At 34.2% G+C, this 14,015-nt stretch overlaps 2 protein-coding genes across 2 annotated transcripts; both read left to right on the forward strand.

Annotated features, from left to right (window-relative positions):
• The first annotated feature begins 1,082 nt into the window (after window positions 1–1,082).
• LOC118490455 lies at window positions 1,083–8,620 on the forward strand. The gene is made up of 9 exons (XM_035988109.1): window positions 1,083–1,143; window positions 1,269–1,307; window positions 1,391–1,654; window positions 1,739–1,902; window positions 2,207–2,342; window positions 2,448–2,886; window positions 2,995–3,182; window positions 6,965–7,723; window positions 8,112–8,620. Exons 1-9 carry the CDS (start codon window positions 1,083–1,085, stop codon window positions 8,618–8,620), a joined length of 2,559 nt encoding a protein of 852 aa, XP_035844002.1.
• Window positions 8,621–9,727: 1,107 nt separating this feature from the next.
• Window positions 9,728–10,789, forward strand: LOC110913681 (ATP-dependent DNA helicase PIF1-like). The gene has a single exon (XM_022158532.1). The coding sequence runs from the start codon at window positions 9,728–9,730 to the stop codon at window positions 10,787–10,789; it is 1,062 nt and encodes a 353-aa protein (XP_022014224.1).
• Window positions 10,790–14,015: the final 3,226 nt, after the last annotated feature.

A 14,015-nucleotide genomic window follows, 5' to 3' on the forward strand; every position in this document is an offset into this window, starting at 1 on the left:
TGTTAAAAGTGTTATTGCTTTGGTTTTATTTTTAAATAGCAATTACACATTTCATATGAACTAATTTAAATACTGTATTAATTTTATAAATAGTAAAACTATATTTTTAAGAATCCTCAATTTTTTAAAACTTATAATATGAGATTATAAGAAAACCGCCGATTTTTAAATAATTGACCAACAAATAAAATTGGTAAGAATTTGTTTCCATTTTTAAATTATATAACCGAAAATCTTCCATTTTGCAGAATAAAATCAGCGAAATATTTATAGATTTACCTCCAAATTTTTTTGATTTAAATCGTTTCCTTTTTAAATCTTATAACCGATTTTTTTTTTACAATTTTAAACTTTCCTTTTATACAATACGCTCTAACACTATAAGAAGCTCTCTTTTTATTTCATACTACACACATTCAATGTTTTAGTCTAAAAACAAAACACCCTAGGACAACATTCATGCATTTTTGAAGATTCGGGTTTCTTAATTTCTCATACACGTAAGTGTTGTCTTTCTGTATTATACTTATACATTTAAGTTATTTGAATACCTATGTTAATTCATTTGCATGTTCTATATGATACAATATTAGAAAATGCCTAAACGTGCAAAGCCTCAAATGTTACCTTCATTTCCACTTCCTACTGCTGCCCAACCTCCGGATAGTACGTATTTTATTCTTGTTTCTGTTTACGAATATACTAAAAATTCGTATACTATCTAAATATGTTACGTATCGTTAATTTTACTTAAATTGTTTTAGTTAGTGTTGGTAGAAGTTCTTTGTTTAACATTACGAATGGTAATGTTTCCAATTTTGTAGACATGAACTAATTTTGTTTTTATAAATTGTCTTATTTTTATATGCATTTTATTTTTCAGTTTATCCTAATCAAGTTGAGCGTCAAGACTATGTTGAACACAGAAAATTAAGGAAATTATATTTGGATAATTTAGACTTAAAGCAAATAATAAATCTTCGAGTTCGCAAAACGTCATTCGGTCATCCAACATTTCAGTATCCGATACAAATGATTGTCGTGTCGTAACACCAATTCGATCATCCTCTTATATCAATACCATGGATAGACGTATTTTGCCAACCACACCGTTAACAAGTCCGTACGAGGCGTATACATCAGGTTGGTCGTATTTATATACATATATAAATTGTGTTTATTATTAATATGTCTTTCTTTTCATTAACTAATTATATAAACCATATACATCTTTCATACCATCATTTTATCTTTTTTTTTTGTCACAGTTGAATATAGAAGAAGTCCATTATCTAATATTACAAATGGTAAATTCTATTATTTTTTACGAATGAATACATTTTTTCATGTATAGTTTGATATTTGATGGTCATGCCTCCTTTTTTTTCAGTTTCTCATAATCATCTTGATCATCAAGAATGTGTTGAACGAAAAAAAGTTAGGAAAGTATATTCGGATAAAAAATGTCGTGATGCCAATAATAAATCTTCCACTTCAGAGAACATTATTCGGTCAACCAACGTTTCAGTATCCAATACTAATGAATTTCGTGTCGTAACACCAATCCGTTCATCTTCCACTTCACAGAACGTCATTCGGTCAACCAACGTTGCAGTTGAATCTGGAGGAATTCCTTTGTCTGACATTACAAATGGTAAATTCTTTAGTTTTTTAGATAGGTTTAAAATTTTAAATGTATTATTTTGATTTTTTATGGATATCTATATTTTTTTTTCAGTTGCTCCTAATGATGCTGATCGTCAACAATCAGCTGAACGAAGAAAATTTAGGAAGTCACATTTAGATAATAAAAGAAGTCATGTGAATAACAAATCTTCCACTTCAAAAAATGTTACTCGGCCATCCAACGTTTCAACCTCCACTACAATTGGATGCCCGATCGTAACACCAATTCGTTAATCGTCTTATATGAATACCATCGATCGACGTTTTTGGCCAACCACACCTTTAACAAGTCCGTATGAAGCATCTACTTCAGGTTGGTGGTATTTTTTTAACGGATTTCAGATTTTTTTATTATGATTTTGACTTTTTTATATTATTTCCTTGATATCAATGTATAGATGTCAAAGACAATGTGAATATTTATATGAGTCCATGTTTTACATTCCAAATAAATACAAGTTCATCAACTCCACATTCAATAAATCAACCTTCGCTCTTAAGTGAAAGATCAAATTTTAAGACGATACCTAGAGGTAAAGAAAGGTTGTCTAATAAAGTTCGCTGCGTATATCCTATTCCAACGGTTGACTTATCTTCCGACGATCCTATTATTCCTCAACAATTACCTGAAGATCCATATAAAGGAGTTTCTAATAGTAAGTAGGTTAAACACTCACTACTTTAAATTTCATTTGAAGAACCTCACTATATTATTTTTGTAACAATGATCACAATTTATTATTTATATTTTTGTATAATAGATTATTTGGATCATGGAGATCAAGTAGTTGTATGTGGCGTATGTAACGCTAAGCTGTGGAAATTTAAAGCAGGAAAAGGAAGGGTTTACTTAGGAAGAACAAGTTACACGCTTTGTTGTGGTTATGGAAAAGTACATCTTCCATATTTTAAAGAGACGTGTGAGGAATATCAAAATCTTTCCAAGAGTTTAGACAACAAGAGCAAGCATTTCTTACTGAATATTCGTCGTTTTAATTCTATGTTTGCTTTCACTTCAATGGGTGGTAAAGTTGATTCGAAAATAAATAGAGGAAATGCTCCATATGTATATCGAATTAGTGGCGAGAATTATCATTCATTGGGAAGTCTTCTTCCTAAAGAAGGTGCTGAACCAAAATTTACGCAGCTTTACATTTACGACACAGATAATGAAGTGTGTAATCGGAAAACCGTACTTAGGTATCCTTTCAAACCATTTCATTATTTCTTTGTTTGATTTGTTATTGGTTTTATGTTATATAAACACTTACTGATACATGTAGCGTTTGTATTACAATTGCATTACAGTAACTCAAAGAAAGCAGCTTCCGCAACTTCTGATTTGCTTGACACTGAACTCATACAGTATCTTAAGGTGGTTTTAGATTCAAATAATCAGCTGGTGAAAACTTATGGGCGTGTACGAGATCGGTTGGTTGATAATCCTCATGTTGACCTAAAACTACGGCTTAAGGCAAATAGGTCTAAAGATGGTCGTACATATGTCACACCCCGACCACGTAAAACATCAAACCGTGGCGGAAACGTCGGGGAGTGTTGCAACAGAATTATTGTTTCACAATCATGGCATTCAAAGTTATGTTTTATTTTTCAAACATAAAAGTTACATTGTCTTAAACGAAAGGAAACAAGTGTACATAACAAAATTAAACGAGTTCTATCTTCATTTTTAAGTCACTAAGGCACAGGTCCGCCCTAGTGTGTCACGAACATCCTATGCAACAGCTCCTGAAAACACATGTGAAAATAGGTACGTCAGCATAAAAATGCCTGTGAGATACATAGGTTTTATGAAAATAGGATTCATGACTTAGGTTTAAAGAAAATGTTTAATAAAAAGTAGTCATGAATCTTGTTAAGTGTTTTCTTTTATAAATCATATGAAAATAAGAAATCAGATTATATAAAAGAAAGGTGTATGGTTATTAAAATAACCAAGTAAAATGAGTTGTATAAAACAAACTATTTTGTAAAACAATGTCTTATAAAAATATGTTATTTGTGTAAAATGTTATGTGTCTAAATTGAAACGATTTAAATAACGCTACGATATGTAATGTCATACAAGCACTTATATATAAGAAGTACCAGCGGCGTATCCACCATGCTTGTATCATGTTACACACGCCTCGTTACTTAAATCACTTAAACAAACCACCAATGTGAAATGTTCATGTTTAAACCAATTGTCAAATGCTATAGTATAAACCATGTCAAATGTTTAATGTCAAAATGTAAATCATGTAATGTGTAACAAATGTTATGTATGGTAAGTAAAATGTGATTACTTAAACCAAAAGTAAAAATGTACAAAACAAAGTATTTTGGATATATCAAAAGTCATGTTTTGCAAAATAAATGCATGCTTTACTGATACAAACACTTATGCGGTAAGTTAAACGTATGCATTCAAGCCTTGAGACTGTAGGATAACCTTAGAGTAAAGGTTATCAAAATGTTTTCGGATTCAGTCATTCCTTTCATCCAAACAAACCTAGGATGTCAGGAATGAGAGTTGTCAAGTCCTATGGTACCACTACTTACTATCGAGCGGCGTAGCTAATGTTAATGAACGTATTTTAGTCTCGTTGAACAAACCAAATGTCATACCAAATGTAAACATGTTATGTGAAAACAATGTACTAAGTATGCTAAGTTAACATACAAAGCAGAAAAGTCATGTAAATTAATGTGCTAGCATGCTCAGTAAACATACATAGCAGAAATGTAATGTAAAACAATGTACTAAGTATGCTAAGTTAACATACAAAGCAGAAAAGTCATGTAAATCAATGTGCTAGCATGCTCAGTAAACATATATAGCAGAATGTAATGTAAAACAATGTACTAAGTATGCTAAGTTAATATACAAAGCATAAAATGTAATGTAAAACAATGTGCTAGCATGCCAAGTAAACATACATAGCAAAAGAAGATGTAATGTAAAACAATGTGCTAGCATGCTAAGTGAACATACATGGCAAAATATGCAAGAAATCATGTACTATATGTGTACTAATGAACATAACATGCATAAGATATGAAAACATGGAAATCACGAAAGTAACAAGTAGACACATGTGTTTCATCCCAAAACGTTTGAAAACAGTAAAAGAGGGGTCTATGTACTCACTTGAGATTGCTCAATAGTCTTTAGATAACCACCAAGCAATGCTAGAAAGATCACGGAATCAAACGGCACCTAATATAGGTAACTACGTTAATAAACGGACCTAATCGGAGGAACGGGTAGCATGAGGGTTCGTAAACTAAATGAGTGTAAGAACTCATGCAATATGGTTTAACAAAGCCTACATACTAAAACGGAACCTATCCTAAGTGCTTTTAACCCATTACGACCCGTTTAGGTAGCTTATGCTACTTTAACGCGTCGTTCGCGTAAAACGCGTCCGGACCGCCTAACTAGTCCTATGACAAGTAAAATATGCCTTAGCATGTCTAATATTGTTTCCAAATCAGTTTAGATGTCAAAAGTTATGTTTCATATGCTTAAAATGAATTTTGGCGCAAAAAGGGCATTTTGGTCATTTACCTAAGGCATATAAACTACCTATCATACAACTACTTAAACGAAGTGACCATAAGGTATAACCTCGGAAGGTTATTCCCTATGCAGCTATGGTCACCTAATGTGTTTGGTCGGATCCTAATGATCGACCAAATGGGTCGGGTTCGAAAGTATAAGCGATTGTTTTGATCGCTTACCCTACGACCCTATATAAGCACAAATCTAAAACTGACGAGTTAAACATGTTAAAACATGTTTAACGAGGTTTGAAAACAGGTTTGGTATCAAGACAAAGGGTCTTGATACCCAAAAGTAGTTTGGTTACAAAATACGCAAGAATACGCATTTTGGCCGAAACTACGACTCGTCACTAAGCCTAGATAACGTGGTAATCAGTAGGTATAGTCACTAGGGACTATAACCATCGTGATTACGCTCACGTTATGAAGTTCAAACGAACTTCATGTTGACCATTGACTGGTCAATGCAGAAAGTCAAACTCAGTTTGACTTTTAAGCTAAAAACGCATAAAAGAACGAAAGAAGACTTACAAGAGGTCCAAGAAGGTTTGATTTTCCAAGTATTCTCAGGTATGAAGTGATTAGCACTTCAACTTAGAGAAATCTCAGAAATCAAGTGGGTTTGAGCAAATGGGGTGGGGGGTATTTATAGTTTTCGGAGAGCCATTAAGATCGTTCCTCGTAAAACGAGCTTCAATCTCAGCCGTACACCTCGTGCCCACTGATTTACAAAACCATGGGAGCCCCAAAATAGCCCACAATATTGCTCAAAACCATGTACAACTCAAAAACCCAGCTGCTAAATTGAAACAACTTGTTTTTTCTGATCTGGGGGTTCTGGCGCGGCCCGCGTAACAGACAGACAAGTCTTACGCGGCCCGCCTGGGCAAAGTTTGGAAGAAATGACAGGTTTGGTCCCTGCATCGTAAATCCTTGGTTTCTGACCCGTTTGAGCCCTGTTAAGCCAACTTCAAGGGCCTAAAATGACGCCTAAACATTGTGGACATAAAACATGCTCAAAAATATGCGGGATGTCGGCTCGTTTGGTCGTACGATCATGATATTCGCTTAATTACGACGGAATACGCACGAACGCAAAAAACGATCCAAATTGCGCGAAGAATGGATTTTTCTTATGCCAAACACTAAAATAAAATATTTTAATGCCTACATAAATTTTTGGATGTCCGGATGTATTCAGAACGTAAGATATGCGCGAAAATGCAAACTTATGCACTTTTTGACGCTTTTAGTCCCTGAATGACCAAAAAGTTTATTTTAGAACACCGAACCACTCAAATCCTATATCTAAGCTATGTAAAGGATATTTAGGGTGTGTTTAACTTATGATCATGTTCCAGAATGTCCGTTACAGTATAAATCGGCATACTTTCGCAGTTTATCGAATTTAGTCCCTGTAAGCGAATAAGCTTGATTTTGCCATACCAAAGCCTTAAAAACTTATTTCTAAGTTATGTAAGGGTTATTTAAGGTATGTTAAGCATATGTTGATGTTCCGGAGTATTTGTCGCGTTAAACTGATTACGTTTACGCACCAGTTTGCATATAATTCTCCAGAAAGTGATATAGAGTTTGAAATTGAACAAAAACCAAAACATGAAAAATGTCAACATAAACAAACAAACATTGGGATCAAATAACATTGTTTCATTGATAATTAAACTGCTTACAATGATTACATACATAGGTGTCACAACATACAACCTACCGACGTCGTCCGAAGTTGTTGCCCTTATAGTTGGAGATATTGAGGAAGCTCTTGATAATTGTGATGCAGTTGTTGAGTCAAAGAAAGATGGTCTACAGCGTATTAGTGAGCTTCATCCATCGTATCTCACTCTTCAGTATCCACTACTTTTCCCTTTTGGTGAAGATGGTTACCGAATTGATATTCTTCATAGAGAAGGAAGGGCATCAACGAAGAAGAAAGAGTCAAAATGTACGATGAGAGAGTATTTTGCTTACCGTGTTCAAGATAGAGTCAATCATATCTCTTTGATTCTCAATGCTCGAAGACTTTTGCAACAATTCTTGGTTGACGTTTATACCATGATTGAAAATGAACGATTAATATTCATACGTCTACAGCAAAGGAACATCAGATCTGGGACATATGAGAACCTTAAGAAGCTTGGACAAGATGGTGATCCAGATATGTCAAATGTTGGAACACGCGTACTACTACCATCTTCGTGTACCGGAGGATCGCGTTATATGAGGGAGAATTATTATGACGCGATGGCCATTTGTAAATGGTTTGGTTACCCCGATTTCTTCATTACGATAAGTTGTAATCCGAAATGGACGGAGATTAAACGATTTCTGAAGGACAAGAACATTAATCCGGAGGATAGACCGCAGATTCTATGTCGATTGTTCAAAATTAAGCTTAACGCAATAATAAAAGACTTGCGAGAGAAATCTTTATTCGGCAACGCATCAGCAGGTAAGCGTCGATTTAATTTAATTTGTTTATTATAATATTAATAAAAATTAGTATTTTAATATTAATTATCCTAACGCAGTTGTGTATACGATAGAGTTTTAGAAACGAGGTATACCTCATGCCTATATCTGTCTGTTCTTAAATGACGAAAGCAAGCTTCCTTCCGTTGACCATGTTGATAACTTTATTTCTGCCGAGATACCTGACAAAAACTTAGATCCAGATCTGTATAATCTTGTCAGCGACTACATGATTCACGGTCCTTGTGGTGTTGCAAAACCAAATTGTCCGTGTATGGTAGAAGGTACCTGTTCGAAGAAATTTCCAAAGAAGTTCTCTGAGCAGACTACTTTAGATTCGAATAGTTATCCGGTATATAGATGAGCAGATTCTGGATTTTTTGTTGAGAAATCTGGTATTCAGCTTGATAACAAAAGCGTGGTTCCATATAGCAAAACCGTTTTGAGACGTTATCAGGCACACATTAACGTCGAATGGTGTAACCAGGCTGCGTTCATAAAGTATTTGTTTAAATACATTAATAAAGGACCAGATAGGGCAGAATTTGGTTTTGTACAAAATGCCGATGAAGGTCAGCTTGAAGATAGTAAAGATGAAATTAAAGAGTATTACGATTGCAGATATCTATCGGCTTGCGAAGCTACATGGCGCATCTTTGCATTTGATGTTCATTACCGGTATCCATCCGTAATGAGGCTTCCGTTTCATCTACCAGATAAACAAAACGTCGTATACGGCCCTGATGACGATCTTGATAGTGTTCTTCATAAATCATCTGTTGCTTCTACGATGTTTTTGGGGTGGATGGAAAAGAACAAAAAAGATCCGTTGGCGCGCAGTCTTACTTACGTTGAGTTCCCTACTAAATTTGGTTAGAAGCAGCAGGAAAAGGTATGGGATAAGCGGATAATAGGCAAAAGCATTGGTCGAATTCACTGTGTTAATCCTTCTATGGGTGAGGCTTACTTTTTAAGAATCCTTCTTAATAAGGTAAAAGGGCCTAAGTCTTTTGAAGAGATTCGTACTGTTAATGGAGATGTCTTCCCAACAATTAGAGATGCGTGCTACGCTAGAGGCCTTTTAGATGACGACAAGGAGTATATAGAAGCTATCAAAGAGGCATACTACACAGGTTCAGGATACTATATTCGTAATCTGTTTGCTACAATGTTGGCATCTAATACATTATCAAGGCCGGAACATGTTTGGGAAAACACATGGGAGTACCTTTTGGATGGTATATTATACAATCGTCAAAAGCTTTTGAAGATCGAAGGTACGCAAATTGCTATTTAACATTTTCACATTTATGTCTTATATATAAGTGTTTATGAAATTCATTTATTATTTATAAGAATTTTAATAATTAAATAATTTTTTCATATAATTGTACTAGGTTTGTCTTTTCCAGAAAAACAAATAAGGAACCTAACGTTGCTGGAAATTTAGCGTTACTTATTACGTAACAACTCAAGTCTAAGTCGGTTTCCGACTATGCCTCAACCCGACAATGAGTCAATATATTCAGCAGACAACCGTTTAATTGCAGATGAGCTTCGGTACGATGTAAGCGCTACTGCCATCGAGTTTGATATTAATTTAAAAAGCCTAACCGATGAGCAGCGTTTAGTGTTTGATGAGATAATTACAGCAGTTAATAGTAATGCTGGTGGTGTGTTCTTCGTCTATGGCTACAGAGGGACTGGAAAGACGTTTCTGTGGAAGACATTATCTGCATCTATTAGATGTAAAGGAGGAGATATTGTACTTAATGTTGCATCAAGTGGTATCGCATCTCTTTTGTTACCTGGTGGGCGTACTGCATATTCAAGGTTTCATATACCTTTGAATTTAACAGAAAGCTCGATGTGTTTTATTAAACCGGACGATGACGTTGCTGATTTATTAAGGAAAGCGAAATTGATAATTTGGGATGAAGCACCGATGAATCATAAACATGCGTTTGAAGCACTTGACTGAACAATGAAAGATATCTTCAAATGTGAGATGACCTTTGGTCGTAAAGTTATGGTGTTCGGTGGTGACTTTAGACAGATACTTCCGGTTGTACCAAATGGAAGTAGGCGAGAAATCATTAATGCTTCAATCACTTTGTCGGATATTTGGAGTAGTTGCAAGGTCCTTACGTTAACCAAAAACATGAGGTTAACCGTAGGAGCGAACGCATCTGATATAGAAGAGATTAACGCGTTTGCGAATTGGTTGCTCGAGTTGGGGGAGGGAAAAATTGGTGGCAGTGACGATTGTGAGGTGGTTATAGATATTCCTGAAGATTTGTTAATCAAGTGCTCTGAGGATCCTACATCAGATTTGATCGACTTTGTATATCCTTCACTTCTCCAACTGTACAAAAATAAAGATTATTTTGTTGAAAGAGCTATACTAGCACCAACAAACGAGGTTGTTCAAGAAATTAATGAAAGATTGCTTGCTTCGTTTCCTCGCGATGAAGTCGAGTATCTGAGTTCTGATAGTATTTGTCAAACTGATCAAGCAAAGAACGAAGCACATGCTAGACTATATTCTCCCGATGTTCTGAATGGTCTTAAAATTTCTGGTCTGCCTAATCATCGATTAGTCCTTAAAGTTGGTGTACCTGTAATGTTGCTTTGTAATATTGATCAACAAAATGGTTTATGCAACGGTACGAGACTGCGGATTACTAAACTTTATAAACGTGTTATAGAGGCTGAGATTATGTCCGGCGGAAACATAGGGACCGGAATGTTTATTCCACGAATCAGTTTGACACCGTCGGATAAAAGAATTCCTATCAAGTTTCAACGACGACAATTCCCCTTAAATGTATGTTTTGCAATGACTATAAATAAAAGTCAAGGACAGTCTCTATCAAGGGTTGGATTGTATTTGAAATATCCAGTTTTCTCACATGGTCAGCTTTATGTTGCATTATCAAGAGTTAAAAGTAGAGCCGGTGTGAAATTGCTTATACTAGACAAAGATGGGAATGTAACGAGTAAAACAACAAATGTAGTCTACAAGGAAGTTTTTTCCGGTATTTGAATAGTTTTATGCTTTTTTTCTTCCAATGTATGTATTTGTACACAACATTTCATTTCAAAGTAAATAATATGGTTTTGATTAAAGTCCGCGTATTACACGGGCATTAACCTAGTTAATCTATATGTTGAATCAAAATTAATTGAAATATGCTAATAAGTTTCTCTTAAATTCAATATAGGATGTTTAAATTATATATGGTAGGCTGCAAAAAGTCACGCATGGAATTAAATAGAGATGGCTAATTTTGAGGTTCAAAGAAGTCAACATGAAAATTCTTGGAGGCATATATACGTAACACATCAACTGGACGGCAGCAACATCTTGGAGATCTAGGGAAATTTTTGGAGCTACAAGAAGGCAAAGAACTGGGGTTTGAAGATAATTGATTAAAGCTTGAAACTTTGGGTTAGAGACGTTGTTTATTTGTTTTTTTGGTTTTTGTTAACTTGATACATTAGACAATGTTTTCTAATTCGACTTGCTTCAAATTTATTTCCGTTTCGTTTCCGACAATGAATAGTTAAACTTTTTATGGTTGCCTAGGGTTGATGAACTAGACGATTTGTTTAATTGATTAACTTTTGGTTTTTAATGAATGTGATGATTTATATGTTATAATTTTAGAACTCGAGCTTAATTATTTGTATGTTGGTGTTGATTGGTTCAATAATATATTTGTTGATTCTATTGCTCTAGATACTTAGAAATATAATTTAGAGCCGGAAGTCAGTCTAGGTTGTAACCTTTCAGTCTATAGACCTTGAAAGTGAGAAATCTAATTTAAGTTTAATAATTTTTATAACCAATTAATTAAAACGTGCAATCTTTTCTAGAGGTGAGAAATCTAATATAGAATTGCTAGGTTATTAGCTAGGTGTTGTTTGATAGTTTGGGTGGCCGATAGCTCGGATTCATCTATTTATTCGCATCTAGAGTTTCCTAGGGTCTCGGTGTTCTTAGTTATTTCTGCTTCATAATTTGAGGGTTTTAATAAATAAATTACTTTATACCTAATAGTTGTGGGACTTGGTGGTCGATAACTCGAGTTAGTCCATTTTAGCATTTCTTCACTTGTCATACTTTTGGTGTCGGTCTTGGTCTTAGTTATTATTCAGTTACTATTCTATGTTCATATTACTTGTGCATTCCTTCCACATGATTGATTGCATGTTTAATATTGAAATTAATATTTGGAATTTAAAAGGTAAAATATATTACTTTGATTTCTAAATTTTAAAATGGTAAACCTATTTACCAAAAAATATTGGTTTACACATGATACGGGTGTAGAGGATTGAAGACTGGACTGGATCAGGATCACGTAGGAGCTTTGCCTTAGTAATTAAAAAAAAGTTTTATGTATGAAAAATGTGACATTTAATCACGACATGTTTAATTATGAAATTTTAATAGTGCCATAAGATCATCATGCCTCATACCATTTCACTACGGGTCAGGGTGTGACAATAAATCACAATCAAAGCATCTTTCACATTCCATATCAAAGACTTTCAGAATCAACATCCCGCCACAACGCGCAGGACAACGACAACTCGTTTATTCGCAATCAGAAACAAGTTAACGTTAATGTTTGAATCGAGCATTCACAATTAACCCTAAATATCAAGTTCTAAGATACCATCAGCTTTATGTATTAAGTTCTAACAAAACCTAAACTACAAATTGTCCCAATCGAATAAACAACATAAACGATGACATATACCTCAATGAGCTGTGGTGGCGGGTAAAGAGGCAGTGAAGTATGAATGAGTGCGTGAAGGGTTTGCTGGTAGTGGTTGTCTCCGGTGGCATGAAGGGGTTGCAGGTGGTGGTCGGAGAGTCTCCAGTGGTGTGATGGTGGTGCGTGTGGGGTTTGGGGTGAAATTGGGAAGTGATGTCTGTTGGGGAGAAACATATCCGCCTTGGTTTTGTTAGCCTTTAGTGTGAAGATAAACACCCATCATAGATCGTTTTCCTCATCAACGGCCAGGATTTCCTTAGATGTGTTATAACACAGATCAGATGTGGCCCCTAAAAGTGTCGCCCCTAAAGCTTCTATTTCTTGTAGTGATTGTAATTTCAAAAACTTTTTAAGACACCGATTACAATTTTTGAAACATGATACAAGTGCGCTATGTAATAGTTCCAAATCCATATTCATTTAATAAATTTCTCTTAATTAATACATTATTTAATGAAAATTAGATTATGTAATTCACTATATTAACTATTATCTTATTTATAATACTTTGATAATACAAAATTTACATTTACATTTACAATTTATATTTTTATAAACAAATATCATTTCAACTAAATATTATTTTATGTAAATACTTAATTATATAATTACTAATTATATACCTAGTTATAATAAAAATAATAATAACAATAATAATAATACTTAGATATAATCAGTGTTTAAGGCACGTTACCTTTGTTTGTGCTTTCCTAAAAGTCTCGGTGACATATATATGTCGTATCGCTCAGGCCAATCCACTAGGTTTAAATCAAGTATTATCTTATTTAGATAGTTAAGTATATAATTATTAAATATTTATAATAATAATAATAATAATAATAATAATAATAATAATAATAACAACATGCAATTATAATTAGTGTTTAATGCGGGTCAAATAAGATTTTACTCTTTGAAAGAGTCTCATTGACACATGCCATATCATACGGGTAAGACACTAGTTTATCGTAACTAAACTCACTTTTTAGCTATAGTTAGAGTGATATTGCAGGCAGTGTCCTTTACACAAAACCCAGTTAAAAATCCTGGTTAAATCCCCTCACGTGCTAATCACGTGAGGGTACTATCGTCTTTTCCTCTGCCCCTTTAATGAATCCACGCATTTAAACCCAACCACCCCATCTCACCCCATTATCAAACCCTTAACCCCATTTAAACCTTTATTATTATTATTGTTGTTGTTGTTGTTGTTGTTGTTGTTGTTGTTGTTGTTGTTGTTGTTGTTGTTGTTGTTGTTGTTGTTGTTGTTGTTGTTGTTGTTGTTGTTGTTGTTGTTGTTGTTGTTGTTGTTGTTGTTGTTGTTGTTGTTGTTGTTGTTGTTGTTGTTGTTGTTGTTGTTGTTGTTGTTGTTGTTGTTGTTGTTGTTGTTGTTGTTGTTGTTGTTGTTGTTGTTGTTGTTGTTGTTGTTGTTGTTGTTGTTGTTGTTGTTGTTGTTGTTGTTGTTGTTGTTGTTGTTGTTGTTGT

Source organism: Helianthus annuus, chromosome 1 (genome assembly GCF_002127325.2).
Source record: "Helianthus annuus cultivar XRQ/B chromosome 1, HanXRQr2.0-SUNRISE, whole genome shotgun sequence".
NCBI classification, from domain to species: domain Eukaryota; kingdom Viridiplantae; phylum Streptophyta; class Magnoliopsida; order Asterales; family Asteraceae; genus Helianthus; species Helianthus annuus.

Excerpts from the sequence above, each read along its gene's own strand:
- LOC118490455 (XM_035988109.1), top strand. The coding sequence starts at position 1,083 with ATGGATAGACGTATTTTGCCAACCACACCGTTAACAAGTCCGTACGAG. Across the intron at positions 1,308-1,390 it reads ATTATCTAATATTACAAATG|TTTCTCATAATCATCTTGAT; the intron begins GTAAATTCTATT and ends CTTTTTTTTCAG. Across the intron at positions 7,724-8,111 it reads ATTCGGCAACGCATCAGCAG|ATTCTGGATTTTTTGTTGAG; the intron begins GTAAGCGTCGAT and ends ATAGATGAGCAG.
- LOC110913681 (XM_022158532.1), top strand. The coding sequence starts at position 9,728 with ATGAAAGATATCTTCAAATGTGAGATGACCTTTGGTCGTAAAGTTATG.